We start from the raw sequence: 21,740 nt of genomic DNA, 5'->3' as shown, positions 1-21,740 counted from the left end.
AACCAGAACACGCCTGACCCGTACGCAAGCACAATTGCGCACGGTTCATTCAGCATCCTTTGAGGCGAGTGAAAAGCGGGCCTCAAGCCCGCGCTCGACCTTTGCTGGGGCAGGTGTGTCTACTGGCACTAAAAAGAGTCGCACATCGACGGTACCATTGCTTTCGAGTTGGCGCCGCCTAGCGTGGCTCCAAAGCACCGCCTTCCTGTCAGTTTGTTGTTGGGCCTGAAAAATCGCGTCTACACACAGGAGCACGGACAGCAAAAAAAGAGAGTGTGTGCAGACCAGCCAACAACTCTTCGTTTCGACTGCGAAGAAAAAGGCAAAAGAGATATACGCACGCAGCTGTCAAGCGCGCCAGAAAACACACCAAGAGTGAGAGGGGGGAAACAAAGAGCCGGTGGAAAAAAAATGGTGTAGTGTACATAAATAAAAGTCGCGCTCCCCCACTTTGCTCTGCCTTTGAGAGGGGCTACTGGACATGTGAAGCAGTTTGGACGAGAGCTAAGGAGCCTGTGCAAGTTCCACCAAAGTTTTGTGGTAGCTTGCGCCGAGGGGGGAAGTATAGAAAAGGTACAATTACACTGCAACACTGTCTGCCCGTTCGGACGGTCTTCTCTCGCTCCCGCTTCCTCCTCGAGACCTGCCGTGTGAAACGCGGCTACGCATTTTCTGTGCTGTCAGCCTGTGAGCCACTCCGGACGAGGAACGCTGTGAGCTTCTAGTGGCGCTGCGACTCCTCCGGCTGCGAGACGCGTGCTTCGACCCTCGCGCACCCTTAGCCTTCTTCTTCGCCTGCGACCGACTCCTTCCACGAGCACGCGCTGCAGGAGACCGCTTTTTTCCCTTGCGAGCCCTCGATCTGTGACGCGACGAGCTACGGCTCGCTCGTCTGGATGTGCTTTGCCGCCTCTTTGCGCTCCCATTTATGGAGTTGCCGTGCAGCTGAGATCCTGCAGCAAGTTTCCTGTCTTCCGAAGTCAACAAAAGGCCCGCAGGAAGTTTGGGTCTCGCAGCAGATTCGTTATCATCTGGCTGGCAGCGATCGTGCACCGAAAGCGGCGTCGTCAAGTCTTCCGAGGAGCGCCCTCGCAGAGCACCTACAAATGGAAGCAACTCGCTTCTCCAGCATCCCACCCGCCCGCCACTGCTCGCACGCTGACCGGCTGCATCGAATGCGTACGCCTCGCGATGGTCAACATAGTGTGTGGCGAGGTTGCCTACCCTTGACCCGACATTGTAGGCACCGTTCTCGTACCGCACAGGCGAGGCATCTGCGTAGCATGGCACCACTGCTCGCATCGCGTCGTTAAGCACTTCGTCTTCCTCAGAGGTGTTCCCGTCAAACAAGGCTGTCTGCACGTGGGACCTACCAACATTGTATTGGCGTCTCCCCTCGCGAGCCACTCGCGGCACGTCAGCGAGCAAAGTGGAGAAGGTGCGCCCGTTACGGTTGGAAGGGAGCGGGAGACGATGTTCACCCGTCAGTGATGGACGCGCAGATGTCAGACTGCCCTCCTGCTCGAGAGCATCGCTGAGACGCTTATGCGAAACCGAGGCTTCCAGATCACTGCTGCTACTTTGCCCACCGCTACTAGGTACATCCTCCTCTGTGCCTCCACCAGCGCTGTCCCCGCCTCGGCTCACCCCAGCTTTCAGATCATAGTCACGTACAAAATGGGCCGGATCCGTTAAGCCTCGCTCTTGAAGCTTCAAGATTAGACTCTTCACGTCCTGAAACGGCAAGGGCTCGCTCACGTTGACGAGCTCCCATATAGTCTCTCCGTGAGCCCTAACCTTGCGCACCATCAGAGAGACGCAGCTGCTGCTAGGCTCGCCGTGAACACACAGAGGCACTAAGCAAAGTGGCGTCAAGCTCCTCGGCCGCCTCACCATGTAAAACACATTGCGCTCGAGGTTCAAGCACGTATCCTTGCCGAACAAGGTAGCAGAAACTAGAAACCCGGCGCACATGCTCAGTCGGCGCAGGTTCACCTCCACACCGTCCGCGGCTGCCATAGTAACAGGCCCGTTGCTCGCAGCGGTGCGACTGAGAAGAGCCCCGGCATCCTCCTCAAGCCCGTCTATCTCACTATCGTCCAAGGGCTTTCCGTCTGGTTGGGTAACGTTGAAATTGCAGTAGCCACCCGGGGCCGACTCCGTTCCCAGCACGACGAGGTGCGGTTTGTAGTGGAGACCCTTGAAATCGGCGGTGGTGCGCCCCGTGGCAACGTAGTCGATTTTGGTCAGCTCATCGTAGAAAATGCACACCGCTGTGTCCAAGAAAAGCGGGGCATCCGCGGCTATGTCGCTTGGCGTTCTGGCTTCGCTTCCCCTGCCCATCGCTTTCATCGCCAAAGGGCCCGCATTGGGATCGTCGACCTCCGCCACCCCGCTGGTGCCCTTCGGCCCCGGAGCAGAGGAGCGCCAGGTTGCGCGCCCGGCACTTCTCTTCTTTTCGGGGTGTCCTGCTTCATTTCCTCCTAATGAGGTCGGCACCTTTGCCTTGCCAGTGGCAGTGCCCACGCCGCCTGTGTTCACGGGCTCTTGAAGAGAGGAGTCTCTCAGAGGCCAACTAGCAGTGACCTTCACCTCCAGAGCAGAATCCTTTGCCGCTTTAGCGCGATTGTGGTGCCTTGGGCGGAACAGCACGATCTCAAACTCTGCTGACTTGCGACTAAGAGCGATCGCCTCTCCGGGGCGCAGCACCCGTGCATGGCTATCGGTTTTCTTCACCATTGGCACTACCAGCGTTAAGCTGCAACAACGCACCCAGGAGGCGAAGAAGACTGGAAGCCATGATGCGAATACGTGTACAGTGAAGAGAGGATAGGATGTTGTAATTTCCCGCCGGGCGTCGAATTCGCAGTACCACAGCACGCGTGAAACAAAGTCGTGAGACGAAAGTCGGCGCTAAAAGATGATTCAGCTGCCAAGGAGGCGCAGAAGAGAGCAACGGAACGTTGCGTTGCAGAGTCGCCGCTCGACGGCGCAACATCGTAACATAGAGCTCAAGTAGCTCCCTATGCAGGATGTGTTGAGCGCGTGACGTCGTACGTCGTCCTATCCCTTTTCATGAGGGTCATACCTGTGGGTCGTTTGTCTCCTTCATGGGAGCCTGGCCGCCCGCAGGCAATGTCGGCACGTTTGAGGCCGATTACTGCGTAGGAGTGGTAATGGTACAGTCAAAAGCGGCCCAGGCATTGTGAGCTGCGCACACTTGAGCAGAATCTAAGAGAATCACAAGCACCCAAGCATCGTTCGTTGATTCGTTGTGCCCCCACCGGTGCAACGCGAGTCGATCATGACTAGAACCGCTGAAATATTAATAGAACGGGAGGGCGAGGCGCACAATGGATAGCAGATCGTAGAAATTCCAGGGTAGGTAGAGAACCGGGTTGCGAAGCGACAATTTGCGACACCCTAAGGTCTCACCTTGCTCCGCTGCAGTTTTCGCACACGTTTGCGCACTTTTGCAATGGTCTGCTCCAACGCTCTTCGTTCCCGTTGCCAAATGCGCTCGACATCCTCTTCACTGAGTCGATCCACTACCTCCCAGGAAAGTGGCTCCTCAACACTCAACGAACTGGTCAATAGCTCTGTGTTTGTGGAGTGCCAAGCAGAGTCTGGAGCGCTACCTGGCGGGAGGGTGCTGAGCTCTATTAGGGATCTTTCGTGTCGGCGAAGCTGCTCGAGGCGCTCGCGCCTGAGATTTTCCTCCAGCATTAAGAGAGATAAGGAACCTTCTGCGATAGTGCAAGCGAGCAAGCGTTCCTGGCGCTGCTTTTCTATGGCGGACAACTCCTCAACCAGCTGCGCTGGGAAAGAGGTGCCTTTCATGCCGCTTCTTCTCTGCGAAACCGTGTGTGCTACTTGAATGCACCACTGCACAGAGAGTGAGCAAATCCTTCCCGCCTCCGAGGCAGCTCAACGGGGCATGTTATTGTTTCGGATTCACTGACAAAGGCGTGTTTGTTTACGCAAAATTGCACTCGTGAAGGGTGCGAAAGACGACGAAGGTGAATAGTGTGACTTATGAAATGCACGATCAAAGCATATGAGAAGCGAAGGCCACATTTTCCCCTACGCTCGATAAAGTGTTGAGTCTGCTGTCGATCATTCAGCCTCTCCTCTTCCGTGAATCCCTGCGGCGGTCGCCTCGAGCATTGAGATTAGCGTCGAAGGTCGCTGATGGCTTTCGCGCCGAATGCGCAAATATGAGCTCCGCCCTCCTAGTGACAATAACTCTATACGGTGTTGCCTATCTGATTGGCGTGGCAACTTATTTCTTTTTTGTTGTTTCTCAGAGGGTATGGCCCAGCTGATAATCAAAATGAAGAGGAAAGTCGCTAGAAGAGAGGATGATATCAAAGGAGCCGTAACCTGCACACCGAAGGCACCTTGTTCATCGGCTATCACACCTCTCTGGACCAACATATCTTCGTTTCCTTACTCTCATTTGCGACAAATAGGATAAAACGAAGCGAAAACATTACCAGCATGACGACCGCAAAGAAAAGTCCTACGTTCCTAGGCTAATCATATGGAGAGCGAGGAATAGCTCGGCTCCATTTCACCGCTTGATAATGAGCGAGAGGGGAAGCAAACGCAGAAAAAACTCACCTTTTTTTTGTCAGCACCTTTTGATACATGCTGGATAACATAGTTTGTGCGGCTGCTTAGCTAATGATCTTGTTACCGTCCTTGTAGTTTTCCAGACGCTCGATGACAGCGGGCGTCTGGAACACGTGGTCCGGGATCTCGGCGCCGCGGTATAGCGACTCTAGCAAGGAGGCGGCGCCGCGGGGAGTAGCCTCCCACTTCATCGTTTCCAGAAGAGACTTAGCGAGGTACTCGACTAGCTCAATGTGTGGAATGACCACCTTGGAGTAGTCGTCATCAGGGTCGGCGAACGCGTCCAGCTTGTTGCCGTCCATCTCTACCTTCAGCTGGCCTCCCTTGTCATCCAGAATGGGGTACGCCATCAGACTGTAGCACTTCAGCAGGCGGTGAGGATCACCGAGGTGCGGGGGAAGAAACACGCGAATAAACGTCTTATTCTCCTTCGACACCTCACCAAGGCGGCGGAGCACATCGGCATCGCGAGGATCCATCGTGGAGGCATACTGGGTGCGAATCCGGTCGTTGACTTCCGGTTTGCGCAGCATGCTGCTGTATATGGTGTCCAGAGCAGCATTGTCCCAGCCCTTACCGAAGAAGGTACGGATGGAGGACGCCGCGGCCACAGTTGGAGTGCAGAGGCGCTTCATCATTTCCAGCAAGATGTGAAAAGGACTATCAGTGTAGATCTGTGCGGGAAAAAAGGAGGTGAGTGTAGTGGAAAAGAGTTATCGCGATTCATTACAGCGCATCTCATGAAGTCGGATGCAGAAAGAGTTGCCACACGCTGCGCGTACCCATTTCATGAAAAGTCGAAGTCGCAAAGAGAGAGAAAATAGAGTGACGAGCGGAAACGATGAGCGGTAGCTGCAGAAAGCAGTACCAGCCTTCATCCTTTTAAATACTTTCCTAGATATCTGAAAGTGAATTTATTAGATTTGTTTTTTTTGATGCTGTAACTGGCGACTCGTGCATGCCTTCAGCAGTCGAACAGGGAACGAAATCAAAGCAAGAATAAATGTCCGAGACTCTGGGAAATCTCTCTGCAAATGCACCAAAGCCCGCACCGCAGTAAGGGCTTGCACTGCTTTGGTAAACGCAATCCCTCGAGGGAAAGAGATGAGGGGCACGACAGGAAAATCTTTTCAAGGACAAGGGGAAAGCAGCTAGAAAGAAGAGAAAATTGTGATAATCTGCGCTTTCAAAGCCGAAAATAAGCAACTCGTGTAATTATTCACCTGCGAAAAAAGCTGTCGCAGCACTGCAGCAGCATGTGTTTGATTTCTGCGATCGTTCACAACTGTCGCTCGCCCTCTAATCTTAAAATACTCAAGCCGCAATAAAGATACACTTCAGAAGAAAAATGGCTTCAGCTCTTCTTGTCCCACGAGCACGGACCCTTGTGCGGTTCCGCCGCTTTCATGTAGCCTGTGGATGTTGGCAGTAGCCTCTCACGTTTGGCAGCGCCGCGCTCGCGCACAACTCGGCTGCAAAGGTTGACGTCTGGGTCAAGTAGGAAATCAAACAAGGTCCCAGGCCACGACTTGGTACGGTATAGGTCAACGTAGAACTCGGGAGCAATCACGTTCAATTTTCTAATTCTCGTCCATGGAATGTTCGGGAAGTCATGGTGCTCAACATGATAGCCCGCGTTCCACATTAACCAGTTCAGTGGGCCATAGTAAGAGGCCGTTTCTTGACGGCCGTGGCCCTTGAAGACAAAATGCTCAGAGAGAAAGTGACCAGCAAGCGGGTGCCAACCAGTACCCAGTAAAGTTGAGAGAGTGAAATATAGCAGCGGCCACCAGCCCCAGACGTAGTACACAAGCAAGTCGAACGTCAGCTGCACAATGTAGTTCATTACATGCAGCTTCTCAAATTTGATCCTCCGCAGAACAGTTGGTCGCAGAGCATAGAACAGAACCTGAAATGTGATGAAGAGGAATTTACCAACGTAGCTTGAGAGATACCGTCCCTCGAATCGTGTGGGCAAATCCGTATCGATGCCGTCCCAGCCCAAGTAGCGGTGATGCTCAGCGTGGTACGTCTTGAACATCATCGCGTACGGCACAGGTACCACCAGATTCACGAACAGTGCGTAAAGGTCGTTGTAGAAGGGCGTAATGAAGCAGAGGTGATGTGTGATCTCATGAATCGCCAGGAAACAGCTGTGGGTGATTGTACCGCCTACGAAATATGCGATGAGGATGAGAGTGGGCCACCCCATATCTTTCGCGCGGTACCCGAGGTAAAGCTGGAGCAAAACGAAAGGGGTCAGCAGGCGTCGCAGCCATGGATCTGAGCCATAAAGCTTTTTTATCTCCGCTCCATGTGCCTTTAACATCTCGCGGTTGCGCGTCCGATGCATATATTCCGTGTCCGACCAGTAGTAGTCATCTCGGCCGCGCCTTGCAATCAATGTCGCCATGTTGCTTACCGACTCTCTATCGATGCCCTCGAGAAATTTTATGATAAGGAGGAGAAAAAAGTGCGATAAATGGCTATTTTGCCTTGTAAGTGTACAAAGTACAACAGCTTCTCGAATCTGTAGCACGAGGAAACAAATATTAGGTTTCTGAAGAGTAAATGTCAGGTAGAGATATCGAAAAGTTGGAAGCCTTGCTAGATCTCAAAAGCGCACTTCACTCATGATAATAGTTCGGCAGCAGATATGCAGGCGTGACATGTGTATGGAAAAGCGGTTCAAGAAAAATTTGGTCCTTGGTACTTCAGATATTAGTTTTTTTGAGCCGCCTGAAAGCCTTAGTCCTCATCGCTTCGTTTTCTCCAAAGAATTGACAATGTTCGCTTGCTCCCAGGGGTGTCTTTGTGCATTTTGCCTGCTCGCCCTTTTCTCGATTGCAAACAGTTCAGCACAACGACAGCACTACGGTGACAACACACAGCGGCAACTACAATAGCCCTCCCCGTGGGCTGCAAGAAAAAAGGATGACGTCCGCTGAGAGCTGATGCGTGAGCACCTTCATGGCCCACATCCTTGCAAGCCAACGCACTTTACGGGCTGAGAATGTCAGCGCGCGGTACCCCGCACTCACAGCCATTGACTCCAGCTTCACGTTGCGAAGCACAGTTCTACCGCATAGCCACGGCCCACAAGGTCACTCCACCAACGGCTTCCCCCACACACCAGAGCCCCCACAATTGCCAGACATGTATACATACGAAGAAAGTGCACCCCCCACCCTTCCGATCATCTTATGGGTTGTCGGAAAGACCGCGAAGAGAAATGCTGCATTCTCCCCAAATACTTTGCAAGAAAGCCCTCAAAGTCTGCAATTTTCCATTCCATAACGCCTTTGAGATTTCAGCCCGTTTTCTTTCGTGATCACCCCCCCTCCACACACCCCGCCTCCGGTCACAACGCCAACCCTTGTCAGAAATCAGCAGCCAAGAAGCAGCCCTCCGTAATGAGCACTCCGTTTGCAAAAACAGCTTTGTGGTCTATGCCAAGCCAAAAACATAAAGCCAACGGTCCGAAAAAAAAAACGATGAAATTGCTACTAACCCACAGCAAACACCGACTCCATTTCGGTGGACGAAAAAAATACATGAATAAAAGTTTCGTTTCTCGCCAAGAAATTTTCGGGGCCGTGATGTTAAAGCGAAACAGAAAAGTTACTGGGAAAGACTTCAAGAAAAGAGGACCCCCGAAACCGTACAACCACCTTGAACCTAATGAGCGGCATTTTACCCAGGCCTCCTTCGCGCGGGCAACCGCGCCGCGACACATGAAAACCACCAGCGGCCACCCGACCAACCCCAACGGTTACAAGAAAACCGGCCAAAAGAAAACGCCCACCAAAAAACAGCCGTCGCCCACCATCGAAAAAAAGGCCACTTTTATATTCAAGTCCTAGCTCATGCTCTCAACCCTTACCTTTTTAGCACGGAATAACGTTTGTCGGGCGACTGCGATGTGTGTGAGACGAGAAAGCGTGAGGGGAGGAGAAGAACGTGATGTAGGTGGCTGACGCTCCTGCTAGTCGCATGCGCTTGAGCAGCCCTCCTCCACATTTGGGGAGCAAATCTCGCCGCGGCTTCGTTGCGCTCGCGGGTCTCATTTCTCCTGTAAGCAGACTTCTGGCCAGGACCAGCCCTCGTCCCCCTCCCGGTGCGTGGAGCACACACCGCCGGGGACGCTGGTCGACAGAGCACGCCACTATCGTTTTATGGGAGAAAGCACACGCAGACATTAGGCTGCTCGCGGAACGGGCAAGGGTTACAGACGGGCTCCGCCCGCGAGTGCGCTTATACTTAGTGGTGGGCCCCTCGCTGCGCAGTCCGTGTAGGCAGTGCCACCCGAACACCACTCACGGGGCTGGTGAGGTGTCGGCGCCGTCTGCTCCCTAACAGGATGGGGGGGACTAGGGAGCCGCATGGCAACACGTTGACTGGGCGCAGCCTCATCCACTTATGAAGGAAAAGAATACATGAATCGAGAAGAGAGGAAATCGACGCTTACAGATCGCGGCAACGGTGTACAACAGGCTTCAGTTACGAAATCAAAGGTAAAAACTGAACCCTATAATATCCGACGGCGCAGCCAATCGTTACGGGACAGACAGCAGCTTCGACGGGCACCCTCACTGCCGCTACCGGGGGCCTGTCAGCAACCTCCTGGGCGGGCGGGTGGGCTTTTTTCCCCCGAAACTATTGTGTGAAAGGTGATGGCGGCGTGGAGGGCGAGAGGGCTTCGCTGCTTCACCAGGTACACACCGTTTGCGCACAGAGCACTCATGCGTGTGCAGGAGAGACGGTGGGAAAACGCAAGGGGAGAGGTAGAGTCATCATCCCGCGCACAAGATGGCGCCCACGCGTGCCAGGGTGCAGTGCGGCCTGGTCAGCGAGCCGGGCCTCCGGTTCACCTCCGCCCCCACCTGGCGGGGCAAACACGCATCGAGCTCTGTTGTCCGATTGGCAAGCGCCCCCTATATTACCCGACGCGCTCTAACCTCGCACAGTTGTACTTTCGTCTTCCCGTTTCGCTTTTCTTCTGCGCCCATAGCCTAGGGTTGGGGCTTTTTTCCCCGGCAAAGACTACGCGCCAGCGAAACCCATCCCCGAACGCCAAATACATCACCCACACCGGGCAAAGCCTTTTTAGGGCATATTAAAGAAGGGAAAGCTTTTTTCTGCGAGGGGGGCTCTTCGGGGCTGTGGGGTGGACGCTGCTTCCCTTAAAAACCCTCCTTTTCAAGATTTGAGGGCGACTAGTGCCCATTCCCCCATCCTTTCGCGCCCCTCACCTCCACAAATTTGGGAAACTTGCGCTCTTTTAAAAAAGCCGCGTGCCGCACGCTAGCTTTGAGCGCCCAGAAGTCATCCCCGAGCAAAACAAGAGCAGGTGAGGAGATAAGTCTCCTTGCGGTTTTTTTTCTGTTTGGCAAGGCCTGGGGCGAGTCCTAAAAAGCCGAGGACCGTTTAGTCGAAAAGGCGTCATGGAGCGAGAAAAAAAAAACGGTGGTTTCTTCAGCCACGGCGACCTTAATGATCTTCAAAAACTTTCAAAAGTATCTGCTAGACCCGCCCCCAAAATAAGCTATACTGAATTAAAAGCGAAGAGAAGCGATGTGCTGTCGAACAAATCTTTTCCAAGGGCCAGCGGGCTCTAGAATCCCACGAGCTCTGCGAAATAAACCTGTTCTGGCAGCTGAACGCATATCTTTTCCGATGGGCTCAATTCTTCGACGCAAGGAACAAGGCGAGGGCCTTGAAAAAGGTTTTCCCCCCGCTGGTTTTGTTGTTGGGTAGCGGGAGCTGCTTTCGCGCAGCAGGGGAAACGGTGTTTGTCAGGGGGTCGCCACACCACGGAAAGGGTGTTTTTGGAACAAGCAAGGAAACCTGATGAGACGTTGGAAAAGGGACAAAGAAGCTAGTAGCCAAACCGCATTCTTTGGCGTGTGTGTTTCGGGGTTCTCGAAAGCCTACTTCCTTTTCAAGGGTGCAGAATGAATTTCCGCGATGTCCGGATAGAGGTGGTGGGTGTCGGCTGGAAACCCATTTTTCGTGGCGGCGCAACCGTCCGGCGCGGCGCCGCGCAGATGTGAAGCTGGCTTTTGAACCTATGCGTTGCCTGGCCCTTAGGTGTTTCATAGTGTAAAGAAGTATTCAGGCCTTTCATTCAGTTCCAATAAGCGGGCCGCTTTTTTCCTCATGTAAAGGCCCGCACGTGTATTATAAGGGACCATAAGTAGCTTTCATCACAATGACGATTTTCCCAACCAGTTGGCGCACGGGATTTTCGGGGAATAAGGGCGCCAGCATGCGGCGCTGCTGGCGGCGTTTGCTTGCCTTATCTAAATAGAAAGGTGTGGGTTTGCCCGTCGGCCGATGGTTGTTATTACCCAAGTTTACCGACCCTGCTTCCTTAATAACTAAGGATTCACTTTTGATAGCGGCGAGCTAATGCCCGGCCGTCTGCGTTGGCCCGTGTTCCTACTATCCGCGGTTTGCAAGTGAATTTTCCACCTTCGGCCAAATATTAGATGGAATCTTCAAAAATCTGTACTGTCGTGCCTTTGTTGCGGATGCTGTTTTGGTTTTCCTGTGTTTTAGGCGGTGCTCTTTTTTTTTTTGGGTTCCTCTTCGTGGCCTTTTTTTTCTTGCGGGGTGGCGGCGGGGGTCTTCGCCGCGGCTTTGTGTTTATGGGGGTTGCGGAAAAGGGCGGCCGTGTGGCGTGGCGCCTGGTGTCAGGTCGACTCTCCGGGTGGTGTGCGTGTTCCGCGGCGCGGTGGCTGGTTGTGGCGCATGTCCAATGGAAAGAAAAGAGGCGGCCGCTTTTGTTGCTCCCAAGTAAAGGGGGGTGCTGGAAGTGTTTCGCTTTTGCGGCGCGGGGTGCCCAGGGGAATTCAAAGCCGCTGGGGTGCGGTGCTGGGTTTCGTTTTCGCCAGGGGGGCGTTTGTGGCGTGCGCGCTGGTTTCTTGCGTAGGGGGGGTGCTGTAAAAATGCGCGGGCCCCTTCGGCGCTCGCGTTTCCAATGTGTTGGGGCGGTGGGGGCTCCTGCGGGTCTTTTCTGTCGCCCTTGGCGTTGCGTTTGGGCGCCTTTGTTTGTTGGGGGGGGGCGGGTGGGCGGTCCTGGTTTGCGGTGCTTTGGGGCAAGGCAGGGCGCTTTGGGCTTTGTTGTGCCCTTTTTTGGCTGGCGTGGTCGTTTGGGGGGTTCTGGGGCTTTTGGGTGGCTGCGGGGGCCAGCGTTCCGGTGTCGGGCTTCGCGTGGCTTGCTGGGCCTTGGGGCGCCCTTTGGCTCGTCGGGGGAGGGCCTTGGCGTGTGGGGAAGTTTCCTTTAGGGCCGGCTGGGGGTGGCCGCCGGCGCGGCGGGCCCCCGGGCGCACCGGCTAGCGGTGCGCGGGGCGGGCCGCGAGCGGGCTAAGCAGCCAAAAGCGGTGTTTTGGGGCCGGGTTTTTCGACATGGCCGCGGGGCTAAGGGGAAAAGGGCTGTGTGTATATTTGCTGACTTGCTCGTCCTAGGGCGACGCGGCCGCAGAAGAAATACCATGTTATGCGGGGCGGCTGCAGCGGATGCCTCCTGCGCGGGCGTCTTTCACTACCGTCACCCCCTTGCCGCGCGCTTCACCAGTCGCTTTACAATGTCGCCGTAGGAGTCGATGCTGTTCTTTTCGTTCAGATTGTTTGCAGGGGCGACGCGTGACGCTGCAGACGGAGGTGAGGGGCTCGCTGATGGCTGCGCGAGGACAGCAGCTCCGAGGTGACGGACGTAGGAATCCGGGCACGAGCTGGAGAGCAGCTCTGCGCCGCCACTAAGCAAGATCGTCTGCCCTACGCAGCAGCCCAGTCGCGACAGGATGCCGATAAATCCAACGGAAAGGGCGACTGTGTCAATACGGTTGGCGGCCAGCTCAGCAGTGCAGTGTTCCACCGCCCTGACCAGCGCGCGGTGTGCCGAGAGCAGCATTGCTGACTGTCGTCTCTCACGCCTCTGCGATTTGGAGCTCGCTGCATTGTAGCACTTCCTAACGAGTTGCGCGGCGTGGCAAGAGTGGCGGAAAAAGATGTGGTGCCTGTACACACTGCTTCGTCGGTTGGCAGTGGCAAGTTTCGTGAGCAGCGCGCACTCTCGCCGGGCAATTTCGGCCACAGTCCTCTCAGGCTTCCCCGAGACGCGCATGTGTACCGTGAGTTTCTGTAAGTGCGTGTGCGTGTGTGGTACTTGAGACACGCGATGGTTGCGAAAGAGGCTGTGATCGAGAGAGAAACCATGCATGAGCACAAGGCGGTGGTGTAGGGCAGGGTGGATGGGCTCAGCAGGTGAAGGGACCACGGCATGGCGCCGCGGGGGGCTACCAACTTCACTGATTCGAGTAACAATACGCACGGGGCTTGAAAGCAAGGAGGGACTGCGAGGGCGAGCCTCGACAGCATTGCACAACTGGACACTTCAGGTTTGGAGGAATCAGCGGCACTCACAGAGAGGCGCGCGCACGCACACCCAAGGTGGAGGGGAAGACAGGGAAAAGGAAACAGCCAGGGGCGACCCAACTGCACAGCCAGCGTGCCCTCCGCCAGCATTTTGCGACGCTACGCCAGCCACGACGCAGTGGCCATTGTTACCTCTGTTATGAGCCGAACATTGACCTGCGTGGTGAGCCATTCGGTAACCTCCTTCAGGCCAACCCACGGTTCATCGACCGAGGAGGTCATGATCAAGTCAAGCTCGACAAAGGGGGCTGCTGCGCCGCGTTGGCGTCGCATTAGTGTCGTCAGCACCCGCACCCGGTCCGTGGAGCAGTCAGCGATGGAGGAGTTGGAGAAGTTCATCCAGCGCATGGTGACAGATGCCTGCTCCATGAGAGTGACGACTGGTAGGAGGGGCAACTTGTTGCTGGAGAGATCCAGCGACTCCAGGTACGGGGCGCTGTGCGACCGCAGCGCCTTGCATAGAAACAAAAAGCTGTCGCCGCCCCCCTTGGCGCGGCTCTTCTCCACGATGTTGGAGCTAAGACCGAGATGGCGGAGAGAGAGCGGGGCGCCGACGCCAACCGACTGATGCACTCATCGGTTAGGCTGCAGCTGGAAAGATCGAGGCGTGATAGCACAGGGGAGCACCCCGCAAAGCTGGCTTTGGTGATTTGGCCGTGCAGGTCCACGCCGGAGCACATGAGCGACGACGCCCCGGGAGCGAAGGGGGCCTGGCAGATGCGCTTGAAGGAGCCGTTGGCGAGGTTCACGTGGGCGACGTCGACAAGGCGCCACAGCCTTCTTTTGTCCGTGACGGCTCGGAGCACGCGCTGGGCGGTGCTGGCGCTGAGAACAGAGCGGCAAACGCTGAGGGAGTCGAGAAGCTCGTAGGCGCCGAGGAAGCGCGAGACGTCCTCATCGTTGTCTGTGAACTTGTGGCCGCCGAGAAAGAGGTCCGTGACAGAGCCACGGAAGGCGAGACTGGCCTTCGCTAGGAGTGCGAAGCACTTGGAAGTGAGGAGGTTAAAGGACAGGTCCAGAGCGAAGCGGGGGCGTGGCGCGAAGGCGGCCAGCGAGGCCAAGAACTCGGAGAGGTGCGGCGCATCCTGCCAGTTGCAAGAGGAGACGTTGAGGTGTACAAGCGACACGGACGCAGCCACTGCTTCGCCGACGGCTGTCCAATGGGCTGCCATCGTCGTCCCTCGAAGCGAGAGGTGTGTGAGGCGCGTCGCAGAACGCACGTACGCCGCCACACTGGCGAGGGTGCCGACGTGGCAGTTTTCGATGGCCACATTCACCAGGCAGTCGTAGGCGCGCAGACACGTTGCCAGGGTGTGGAAGGATACCGGGCTCAGGGCACAGTTGATGAGATGCAGCTCTGACCATGAGCGGCTTCGAGTGCTCGCGCGTTGCATGAGGTAGCTGAGCTCGCCCACAATCTCGCGTGCGTCGTTGCTGTTGTCCACGTTTTCAAAGCAGATGCTGCGTGCCTGCGTGTGGTGCAGCAGACAGCGCAATCCGCGGTACCGATGGCGCATGTCATTCCCTGTGGAGTAGTAGCCGCGTACTACGAGGTCCACCGCGGGACCCGCGCAGGTCGTGGAGTGTGCTAAGCAGAAGCACAGCTCATCACGGCAGCTTTCCACCGTCTCGATGCGACGACGACCGAGACGGACGCAGCGGTGCAGGAATGGAATGCCGGGTGTCATGCACGCACCGGCGAGGCAGCAGGGCTCTCGGACGCGCCGTGGAAGGTGTGCATTGACGGTCGGCAGCGCTACACGGAAGAGCGCAGACACTACGCTCTCTCGCATGCCCGCATCGCCGCCCTGGCGTCCTTCAACGAGGACATCTGTGAGTAGCTTCCTCCACAGCTCGAATTTGAATCCGGCATCGTTCGTGAGCTGCATGGATTGCATGCTGCCGAGGGTAGCTCTACGGACGCCGCACCGTCCTTGGGAGGATGCGCGAAGGGATATGAAGGGTAGAAGCCGACGAGACCCAGTGGCGAGCGAGAAGGGGTTGTGGGTGGGGAGAGAGAGACGGGAGAGGCCGGTGTGTCAGAATGTGGGCCAGTCATGGGAGGCATACGGGGAGGGCGGCATGGAGGAGTGCAACGAGACATCAAGAGAGGATGTCGACAAGCGCGAGCCGCACGCTCGTCGGGTCGTCGCCATGAGACATGCGCACCTCCCAAAGAAAAGAACAGTCGTTGCTACGCGCACTTCCCTATCTGTCTCCTCCACATCACGCGCGTACTCTCTCACCCGTTCCATTTGCCAACCCATCGCTGTGAAAAGCTTTCTTGTTTCAGCTGTTCACCAATGCGGAGGCCAAAGTTGCCGGGCCACTTGCGAGCCCTTGCATGGGAGGCGTAAGAAACGGCTGAGGGATTGGAGCGGCATCACATGAAAAGGCGTTTAAGGAGGGATGCGCGCGTGTGCTGGCGTGCATCCACACCTGTCAGGCAACCCCCCCCCACACGCACACACGCACAGGGGAGAGATGCTGCCGACATCCGCAGCAACGCACAAAGGCACAGCCGCATGCAGAAGTGCACACTCATGAACTCGCGCTACCGCTCTCCAGCCTTGGCTCGGCAGGGAGAAGACGAGTCATGCTCTTCTGGCACTTACACTGGTAGCGTTCAACCAGTATCGTCATGTCATGCAGAAGAAAGACGCAGAGGCCGGAGTACAGCTGAACGCCAATGTGCTGCAGGAGATCCAAAATAAGTGGAATACCCGGCGGCACCGGCGACACGCCTTTGATCGCCTGCGTAAAGTAGATGTGCCACCGCTCGAATAGCTGCCCCTGCTCCAACGCACTCGACGCCCAAGTCAGGCATGCGTCGTAGTCCGACTCCTGGTGCGTCCACGACTTGGCCTTCTTGGCCAGTGCGCCCCATACGCTTTTCTTTGGTTTCGCATCCTTCACCCGGCCTATCTCGCTGTCGAGGGTGCTGCGGAGTTCACGCTCGACATCGATGAACTGGCGCAGGTGCTTTTCTGTCTTCTCGATGTCGCCGAGAGTCGTCATCGAGCGCAGTGGCTCCATCGCGCTGCAGAGCGCTGACATATACTTGGTCTTGGCACCTACAAACCGCAAAGAGGAGCCGCAGCCGCTCTGTGTCCACACTTCCCGCGAGACATACAGGCTAGGTGTGAAGAAGGCGCCTTGGCCGATGGAGCGCTTCAGCAGCCGCATAAGCCAGAATACACGCGAGAAGGGCGAGCGTGGCACACGGTAGTCTTCTATGGGGACCGGGACAGGTACGAACTGGATCGCGAAGGAGGGGAAGAGGGTGGACTGTTCCCGCGTCCAGCGCGTCCGGCGCAGCATGTCGATCTTGCGCCGTGTCGCCTCTGTGTTCCGCTTCACCGTCTCCGCCAGATCGGACGGCAGCACCTCAGCGACGGCGTCGAGACGTGTGACGGCGGCGATGTACATCTCCACCGCGCTCTCGACGTCGCCGGAGAAATCCAGCGCCGTCGCCTGCTGCAGCACGGCCAGCGCCTCTATCAGCGCTTCGACATTCGTCTCCATCTCTGTGCGTTTCGCCTTCCCCTCTGCTGCGACCCGTGACGCGATAGCGAAGGGTGGTGCCCGTGCAGGGCTGAAAGAGAGAAGCCGATAAAGCAGCAGCAAAGAAGAAAAAGGGATGATAGACGAGAGCAACAGCGACGCGGCCCCGCGTAAACCCGTACACACACACGTGTAGCTGAAGCAGCTAACTGTATCCTAAGCAGCTGCGCGTGTTGCCAGCGAGAGAAGCAGAGAGAGCGGAACGAGCAAGGCGGGGGGGTGAGGGGGAAGTTGGGAGATGGGGGAGTGATGATGGATGGTGAGGATAAGTGCAGGAGGCCAGAGGGCGGCAATGGCACGCCTGCTCAAGGAGCGTTCTTTGCTGGCACGCTTTCGCCCCCCCTCTGCATGCGCTTCTACTGGTCATCTTGACCCTGCTAAGGGCGTGTCTGCGCATGTGCGTGCCGTGGCGGCTTCTATGGTAAAGCTCACCGACAGACACGGGGGCAGATAGCCTGCGTTTACCACGCCTTCCCTCCCCCCTCTACGTCACTTAGAGGAAAGGGGAGAGAGGAGAGGGGGGGGGAGCAGCAGCAGCAGCGGCAGCAGCCGCGGGTCTGTGTTGGCTCCACATTCATTGGACGCTTTTCGATTCGAAGTAAAAATGAGAAGACGAAGTCAACCAAAGTAAAACAAAAGAGAGCGGGACAGTTCGTGCGCGAAAACGGCACCCCTCCCATCCATCCACGGGCAGGGCACACGCACAGACACACATATACCAGCATGTATGTGTGTGTGTGTCCTGCCCGTGGATGGAGAAGAGTGCCGGCTTGGCCTCTTAGCGGAGACGGCGGGCCTCACGCTCGGTTTCCATGAGAGAGAGCATGTCGTTCTCCTTGCAAGGACCCTTCACGTTGCGCACGATCGTGCGGTTGTAGTCCGGTGAGCCAGCCTCGGCCATCAGGCGCACACGCACCTGGGTCACGTTGCCGCGAGAGCCAGTGCGGCCCAGAACCTTGATGATCAGGCCGACCTGGGCCTGGTCCGTACCCTGGGCCACAACCTCCTCGGTCTTCTTGTTGTCCTTCTTCGAATCAGCCATTGTGCAAGTATGCGGGCTGCAAGGGGAGGGAAGCGGATTGGGTTGGGTTGATTGTGTGGACAGGATGCGGGAGTGAAGGTGTGGTTACGGGGACGAGACAAGAACCGATGTGCATGAGCAGCATAGAGACAGGGAGGGAAGAGAGATAACTCAGCGTCACACACGATGCCAGACAGCAGATAAAGGCAGGGGTAGAGACGCGGCACAGCCGACGGCACTGTTACCTTTCATCGCTTCTCTCTCCACAAACCCATGGCAAGCGCGCACCCGCACGAGCTGAGTGGAAATCGCACTGAAAAAGCTCCACGCAAGCGTGGAGGGATACGGCGAGGAGGTGCGTGGGAGCGAGCTCGGCCGCGCAGTAGATGTGCCGCGGTGGGTGGATTGGGGGGGGGGGATGGAGGGAGGAGAGGAAAGGGCTTCCTTACGGGTCGCTCCTGAGCATGAAGAGAAGGGGGCACTCACACAATGCCCCTTCCTCTCTCCCCTCCCCTCGTGCATCCGAAAGATCGACTCCACTTTTCCGCCTTTGCGTATGCGTGTGTGCGTCTTTTTGCTTTTCAGTGGGTTGAGAAATCACGCGAATGAAAAAGAGAAACAAACTGAATCGCAGCAGCCACTCACACACGCACGTGGCTGCTGCTGCTGCTGCTGCGGCTTCTACAAATACGTGTGGCGTGGCCTCTTAGCGGAGACGGCGGGCCTCACGCTCGGTTTCCATGAGAGAGAGCATGTCGTTCTCCTTGCAAGGACCCTTCACGTTGCGCACGATCGTGCGGTTGTAGTCCGGTGAGCCAGCCTCGGCCATCAGGCGCACACGCACCTGGGTCACGTTGCCGCGAGAGCCAGTGCGGCCCAGAACCTTGATGATCAGGCCGACCTGGGCCTGGTCCGTACCCTGGGCCACAACCTCCTCGGTCTTCTTGTTGTCCTTCTTCGAATCAGCCATTGCGCTCTCCGTTGCAGCCTGCGTATGCGCGTGTTTTGGCAGCGATCATCAAGCAAAGGTGGAAAGAGAGGTGTAGAGAGAGAGGGTGAGGGACGAAGGCGGAAACAACAAGCCCCGGCACGGACAGCATACACGGGGGTGGGCGGGGTTGCACGCCCACCCCCACACACACAGATGAGGTGTGAGCCCATTGTGCATACGTATACCCACGTCGCGTGCACTCGAAGGGCGGGCACGGGTAGGGGGTAAGGGTGCGCGGAAGTCTGACTGGAAAGAGTCTGCGCACATGTGCCCCCCTCCCCACCACCCCCCTCATGCACACGAAAGGCACGGATGCGTTACTTGCAGGGCCTCCTCGCCCGCGAAACAGCCAAACGCGACTTTGCCTTCGGTGGCTCCTCGTCAGCAAAAGGGGGAGGGGACATCTGTAGGCACAATTATAGAGAGTCGGCCCATGGTAATACCTTTTTTTGTTGCTTCTGTTTTCTGTTGTGCAAGCCACCAACCAAGCCGTCAGCCATCAAGACAGCAGCGCTGCACATCTTGACGCTTAACGTTTCTCCTACCTCGCCCTCCACACGCCACTCCAAGATGACATGGAGGGGAGGGAGGGGGGGGAAGGCTCGACATGTTGTAAAGGGGAAGGCAGAATCGATGAAGCTGTGAGTTAGCACAAGCACACAACTGATGGACTCGAAAGAAACCCACCTACACACCAGAGTGCCTTATCGATAGGCTCAAAAAAAAAGAAGCGGTAAGGCGAAGAGGGGCCCACGAGACGTGTGTCAAACGCCACTTGCCGTACATTTCTTTCGCCCTTTTTGCGTCTTGCGAGTGAGCTTCCTCCTTTGCCCCTGTCCTACATGCAGATTCTCGTGCCACCTGTATCCGGGCTATGCCTGCAGCGATTGCAACAGCTGACCCACCAAGGCCTGACGGTGCTCGACGTCCATGCCAAGGGCGCAGCGCGTAATGTCCGTTGCACCGGGGCACTTGATTTCGTGAAAGACATAGGTGCGAAGGTAGCAGTACGTGAAGAGGCCCATGAGGCCCTGACAGTCCATGCGGTCCGTCATGCCGCCGTGGCCGGGGATGAGGTCGCCGAAGTCCTTGAGCTTGAAGGCGCGCTTCAGCCCACTGGCAAAGAAGCCGCCGAAGGGTGCGAGGAGCGATGCGAACGTCCCCAGCACAATGGCGTGCTTTTGGGCTGGGGAGACGAGAAAGGTGTTCAGCATACCACCCGATAACTGCCGCAACCATGGCGGAAAGGCCACCTCTTCCTGGAAGAAGACGGGGTTGCGGGTGCAGCGGGTGTTGACGGCGTTGGTGAAGCCCACGGTGGGGCAGTACATTTGCGGAAAGTGGCTCAGGAAGCCACAGAACCAGAAGGCCCAAATGACAGTAAAGAGGAACGCGCCGAGGAACCCCTCCACAGTTTTCTTTGGCGACAGAGACAGCAGCTTTTTTCTCCCGAAGCATTTTCCAAAAATATACGCCCAAATGTCGTTGTTGACGACACAGCTCACCGGCAGGAGGAACCAGATCATGCCGCGCACCATGTTGCGCATTTCCCCAGCGAATTGGACCTGAGAGAGCATCAGCATCATCGCCGTCCATGTGAACTGGATGAACTGGTAGCGGTACATACCCTTGCGCAGGCTCAACACGAAGATGACCAGCCCCAGCATGATACTGCAGAAGGACAAGAAGGGAAGCAGGACGTACACCTTGTCGAACCATGCGAATGTGTTTTGCAGCGGCTCACGATTGCAAAAGAGGCCGACAAAGACGTAGCAGACAAAGAAGAAGTACCACTTGATGAAGAGCACCGATGGCAGCTGACGCTCCTTGCGTGCCCGTTGATTAATACGCGTGACCTCGTAGAACATGGTGATCTCGATGACAAAGAGCAGGAAGAGGCCGAAGCGAATACCGACAGAGATCCAGCCCAGAAAAAAGTATGCCATGAGTATCGCGAAGACAGTGCGGTTCACAACGTCCTTGTACCCAACTTTCTTCGTGTCAGCCGCCGATGCTGGAGTGTTGGCGGGGCTGCTGCCATTGGTGGGGCCATCGCTACAGGTACTCTGCTTCTCTCGTGCCATTGTGCCGTCCGCGGTCCGGCTCCAATCGCCGCCTGTGGGAATGAGGGGCAGCAGAACTACTCGCCCCTTCTTTTCCTTTGGCATCCTATCGAGTGCGTGTGCGAGAGAGAGGGGGGGGGAACGTGAGCGTGTGTTGATGTAGCGAATGAGCGTGAGGAAAGTAAGCGAGCGCTGCGTTCGTTGTCGTGCCTCGGCGTTGCTGCGCTAAGCCTTGCGCCTCTCCCTCTGGTGGCCACCGTATTTTGATGAAAAAAAAAAGAGTGCTTACACAGACATATATACATACACGTGTGTGTATATATGTCTCTTCCGTGTTTTGTCTTGAGCGGTTGGCAGGGCGGAGGACAACAGATGTGCCTGCAAGCGTACTCAATCAGACACCTTCTTCGATCTCCCTCGCTTGCAGAAAGATGAAAGCCGGCCGGACCGCGGGGTGCTCTGCGTATGCGTGTGTGAAACGCCACTCGGGAGAAGGCGCCTCGTCGGGAGAGAGAAGGGCGACCGAACAGCGCGGGCCAAGAGGCGTACGGCTATGTGCAGGTGCACGAGTACACAGGGCGCGGAAGAGACGCAGCAAAGCACACACACACAAAGAAGAGGAGGAGGAGGGTGGGGGGACGAGACGGATACATGCGTCGTACTGTCGGATGGAACTGGGCAACTGCTGTGGGACACCGAGTCCCCCACTTCAGCGCTCGAAAGGCGGATCGGTACGTGAAGAATCGGGGGAGCGGGCCAGTGAGAGGAAGAGAGAGAGGGAGGGGGGGGTCGAATACAACTGTGGGAGGCGATGACGGAGGCCAGGTGGGTGGCAAGCACCTGCGCGCAAGCAAACGGACCCCTTCTTTCATACACATATATGCTACTCGCTACAACGATGCAGGGCTGTTCGTCATTGTTCTTTCACTTGCGCATCTTCACAGGTCGGATGGCGATCTGTGAGCCATCGGCATCATTGTTCTCTCTCCCTCCCTCCCCTTTACTCCCGTATCACAGTTGTGCGTGC

General features: G+C 56.5%; 9 protein-coding genes across 9 annotated transcripts; all 9 read right to left on the bottom strand.

Annotated features, from left to right (window-relative positions):
• Positions 1-579: 579 nt before the first annotated feature.
• Positions 580-2,739, bottom strand: LSCM1_04179 (uncharacterized protein; the record flags this gene model as incomplete). Its single annotated transcript, XM_067321699.1, has 1 exon — positions 580-2,739. One exon carries the CDS (start codon positions 2,737-2,739, stop codon positions 580-582), a length of 2,160 nt encoding a protein of 719 aa, XP_067177930.1.
• Positions 2,740-3,423: 684 nt separating this feature from the next.
• On the bottom strand, positions 3,424-3,840 carry LSCM1_04178 (uncharacterized protein; the record flags this gene model as incomplete). Its single annotated transcript, XM_067321698.1, has 1 exon — positions 3,424-3,840. The coding sequence occupies one exon, from the start codon at positions 3,838-3,840 to the stop codon at positions 3,424-3,426; it is 417 nt and encodes a 138-aa protein (XP_067177929.1).
• An 839-nt stretch (positions 3,841-4,679) lies between these two features.
• LSCM1_04177 (uncharacterized protein) lies at positions 4,680-5,270 on the bottom strand (the record flags this gene model as incomplete). The annotated part of the gene is made up of 1 exon (XM_067321697.1): positions 4,680-5,270. One exon carries the CDS (start codon positions 5,268-5,270, stop codon positions 4,680-4,682), a length of 591 nt encoding a protein of 196 aa, XP_067177928.1.
• Positions 5,271-5,989: 719 nt separating this feature from the next.
• Positions 5,990-7,048, bottom strand: LSCM1_04176 (uncharacterized protein; the record flags this gene model as incomplete). The annotated part of the gene is made up of 1 exon (XM_067321696.1): positions 5,990-7,048. The coding sequence occupies one exon, from the start codon at positions 7,046-7,048 to the stop codon at positions 5,990-5,992; it is 1,059 nt and encodes a 352-aa protein (XP_067177927.1).
• Positions 7,049-13,409: 6,361 nt separating this feature from the next.
• Positions 13,410-14,972, bottom strand: LSCM1_04174 (uncharacterized protein; the record flags this gene model as incomplete). Its single annotated transcript, XM_067321695.1, has 1 exon — positions 13,410-14,972. One exon carries the CDS (start codon positions 14,970-14,972, stop codon positions 13,410-13,412), a length of 1,563 nt encoding a protein of 520 aa, XP_067177926.1.
• A 643-nt stretch (positions 14,973-15,615) lies between these two features.
• Positions 15,616-16,599, bottom strand: LSCM1_04173 (uncharacterized protein; the record flags this gene model as incomplete). Its single annotated transcript, XM_067321694.1, has 1 exon — positions 15,616-16,599. One exon carries the CDS (start codon positions 16,597-16,599, stop codon positions 15,616-15,618), a length of 984 nt encoding a protein of 327 aa, XP_067177925.1.
• Positions 16,600-17,416: 817 nt separating this feature from the next.
• LSCM1_04172 (uncharacterized protein) lies at positions 17,417-17,680 on the bottom strand (the record flags this gene model as incomplete). The annotated part of the gene is made up of 1 exon (XM_067321693.1): positions 17,417-17,680. The coding sequence occupies one exon, from the start codon at positions 17,678-17,680 to the stop codon at positions 17,417-17,419; it is 264 nt and encodes an 87-aa protein (XP_067177924.1).
• Positions 17,681-18,365: 685 nt separating this feature from the next.
• LSCM1_04171 (uncharacterized protein) lies at positions 18,366-18,629 on the bottom strand (the record flags this gene model as incomplete). Its single annotated transcript, XM_067321692.1, has 1 exon — positions 18,366-18,629. One exon carries the CDS (start codon positions 18,627-18,629, stop codon positions 18,366-18,368), a length of 264 nt encoding a protein of 87 aa, XP_067177923.1.
• Positions 18,630-19,522: 893 nt separating this feature from the next.
• On the bottom strand, positions 19,523-20,818 carry LSCM1_04170 (uncharacterized protein; the record flags this gene model as incomplete). Its single annotated transcript, XM_067321691.1, has 1 exon — positions 19,523-20,818. The coding sequence occupies one exon, from the start codon at positions 20,816-20,818 to the stop codon at positions 19,523-19,525; it is 1,296 nt and encodes a 431-aa protein (XP_067177922.1).
• Positions 20,819-21,740: the final 922 nt, after the last annotated feature.

Source organism: Leishmania martiniquensis, chromosome 26, assembly GCF_017916325.1.
Source record: "Leishmania martiniquensis isolate LSCM1 chromosome 26, whole genome shotgun sequence".
In the NCBI taxonomy this organism is placed as follows: domain Eukaryota; phylum Euglenozoa; class Kinetoplastea; order Trypanosomatida; family Trypanosomatidae; genus Leishmania; species Leishmania martiniquensis.
The sequence above is the reverse complement of the archived record's forward strand: the minus strand, read 5'-3'. Positions and strand labels throughout refer to the sequence as shown.